The following is a 753-nucleotide window of genomic DNA, read 5'->3' on the forward strand; positions in this document are numbered from 1 at the left end:
ATATATATATATATATATATATATATATATATATATATATATATATAAAGAGAGAGAGAGAGAGATCTATATTCCAAAGGTACAATCAGGCCAACTGGAAGGAAAAAACAAACAAACAAAACCCACCTTCACATTATAAACTGCTCAGAAACAAGCATTTGGACACCAAAACCTACAAAAGCTGCCATCAACATGGTGTTTGCCTTACCCGCCTTCACTTTCTCCATCATCTGTGTTGGTTGCTCCCGAGTTAGCAGTGAAATAAATTGAACTGGACCCTGTGGAATCACTTCTTTCTCTATGGAACGGGAACCGCCTTCGGCGTGCTACTCTCTGTGTTTCTTCCAGATGGGATCTATAAGAAAGGCAAAAAGAAGAACAAATGAGCACTTGACATTGTGCTACTCCGCCTCCTGCTCTCCATCAGTTTCTCTCCAATTTGCTCTAGCCCCAAAGAAATCACAAAGTGGTTTGCTCTTGCTTATACAAACATCTCATTACCATACAGCAAAGACTGTATTCTACAGTTAAAGCAAGTCTGACCACTGAAATCCACACAGTAAAGGATAATTTTATCATATGCTTTCCTCAGTGAACAAAGGAATTCTGAAACACACTGCAGAATCACAGAATCATTACGGTTGGAAAAGACCACTAAGATCATCAAGTCCAACCAAGGACCCAACTCCACTATACCACTCAGTGTCACACCTCTACTTTTCTTGAAAATCCCCCAGAGTGATGCTATCGCTT

General features: G+C 39.6%; 1 protein-coding gene across 1 annotated transcript in view; it reads right to left on the reverse strand.

Annotated features, from left to right (window-relative positions):
* Positions 1-413, reverse strand: part of RMDN3 (regulator of microtubule dynamics 3) — a gene marked incomplete at its 5' end in the record, with an annotated part of 29,311 nt that extends 28,898 nt beyond the window's left edge. The window contains one exon of the mRNA XM_042836738.1: positions 209-413. Coding sequence (XP_042692672.1) covers positions 209-413 — 205 coding nt within the window. The remainder of the gene's footprint in view (positions 1-208) is intronic.
* Between the last annotated feature and the right edge of the window lie 340 nt (positions 414-753).

This window comes from Centrocercus urophasianus, unplaced genomic scaffold (genome assembly GCF_019232065.1).
Source record: "Centrocercus urophasianus isolate 14NV4802_14NV808 unplaced genomic scaffold, USGS_Curo_1.0 seq_63, whole genome shotgun sequence".
Classification (NCBI taxonomy): domain Eukaryota; kingdom Metazoa; phylum Chordata; class Aves; order Galliformes; family Phasianidae; genus Centrocercus; species Centrocercus urophasianus.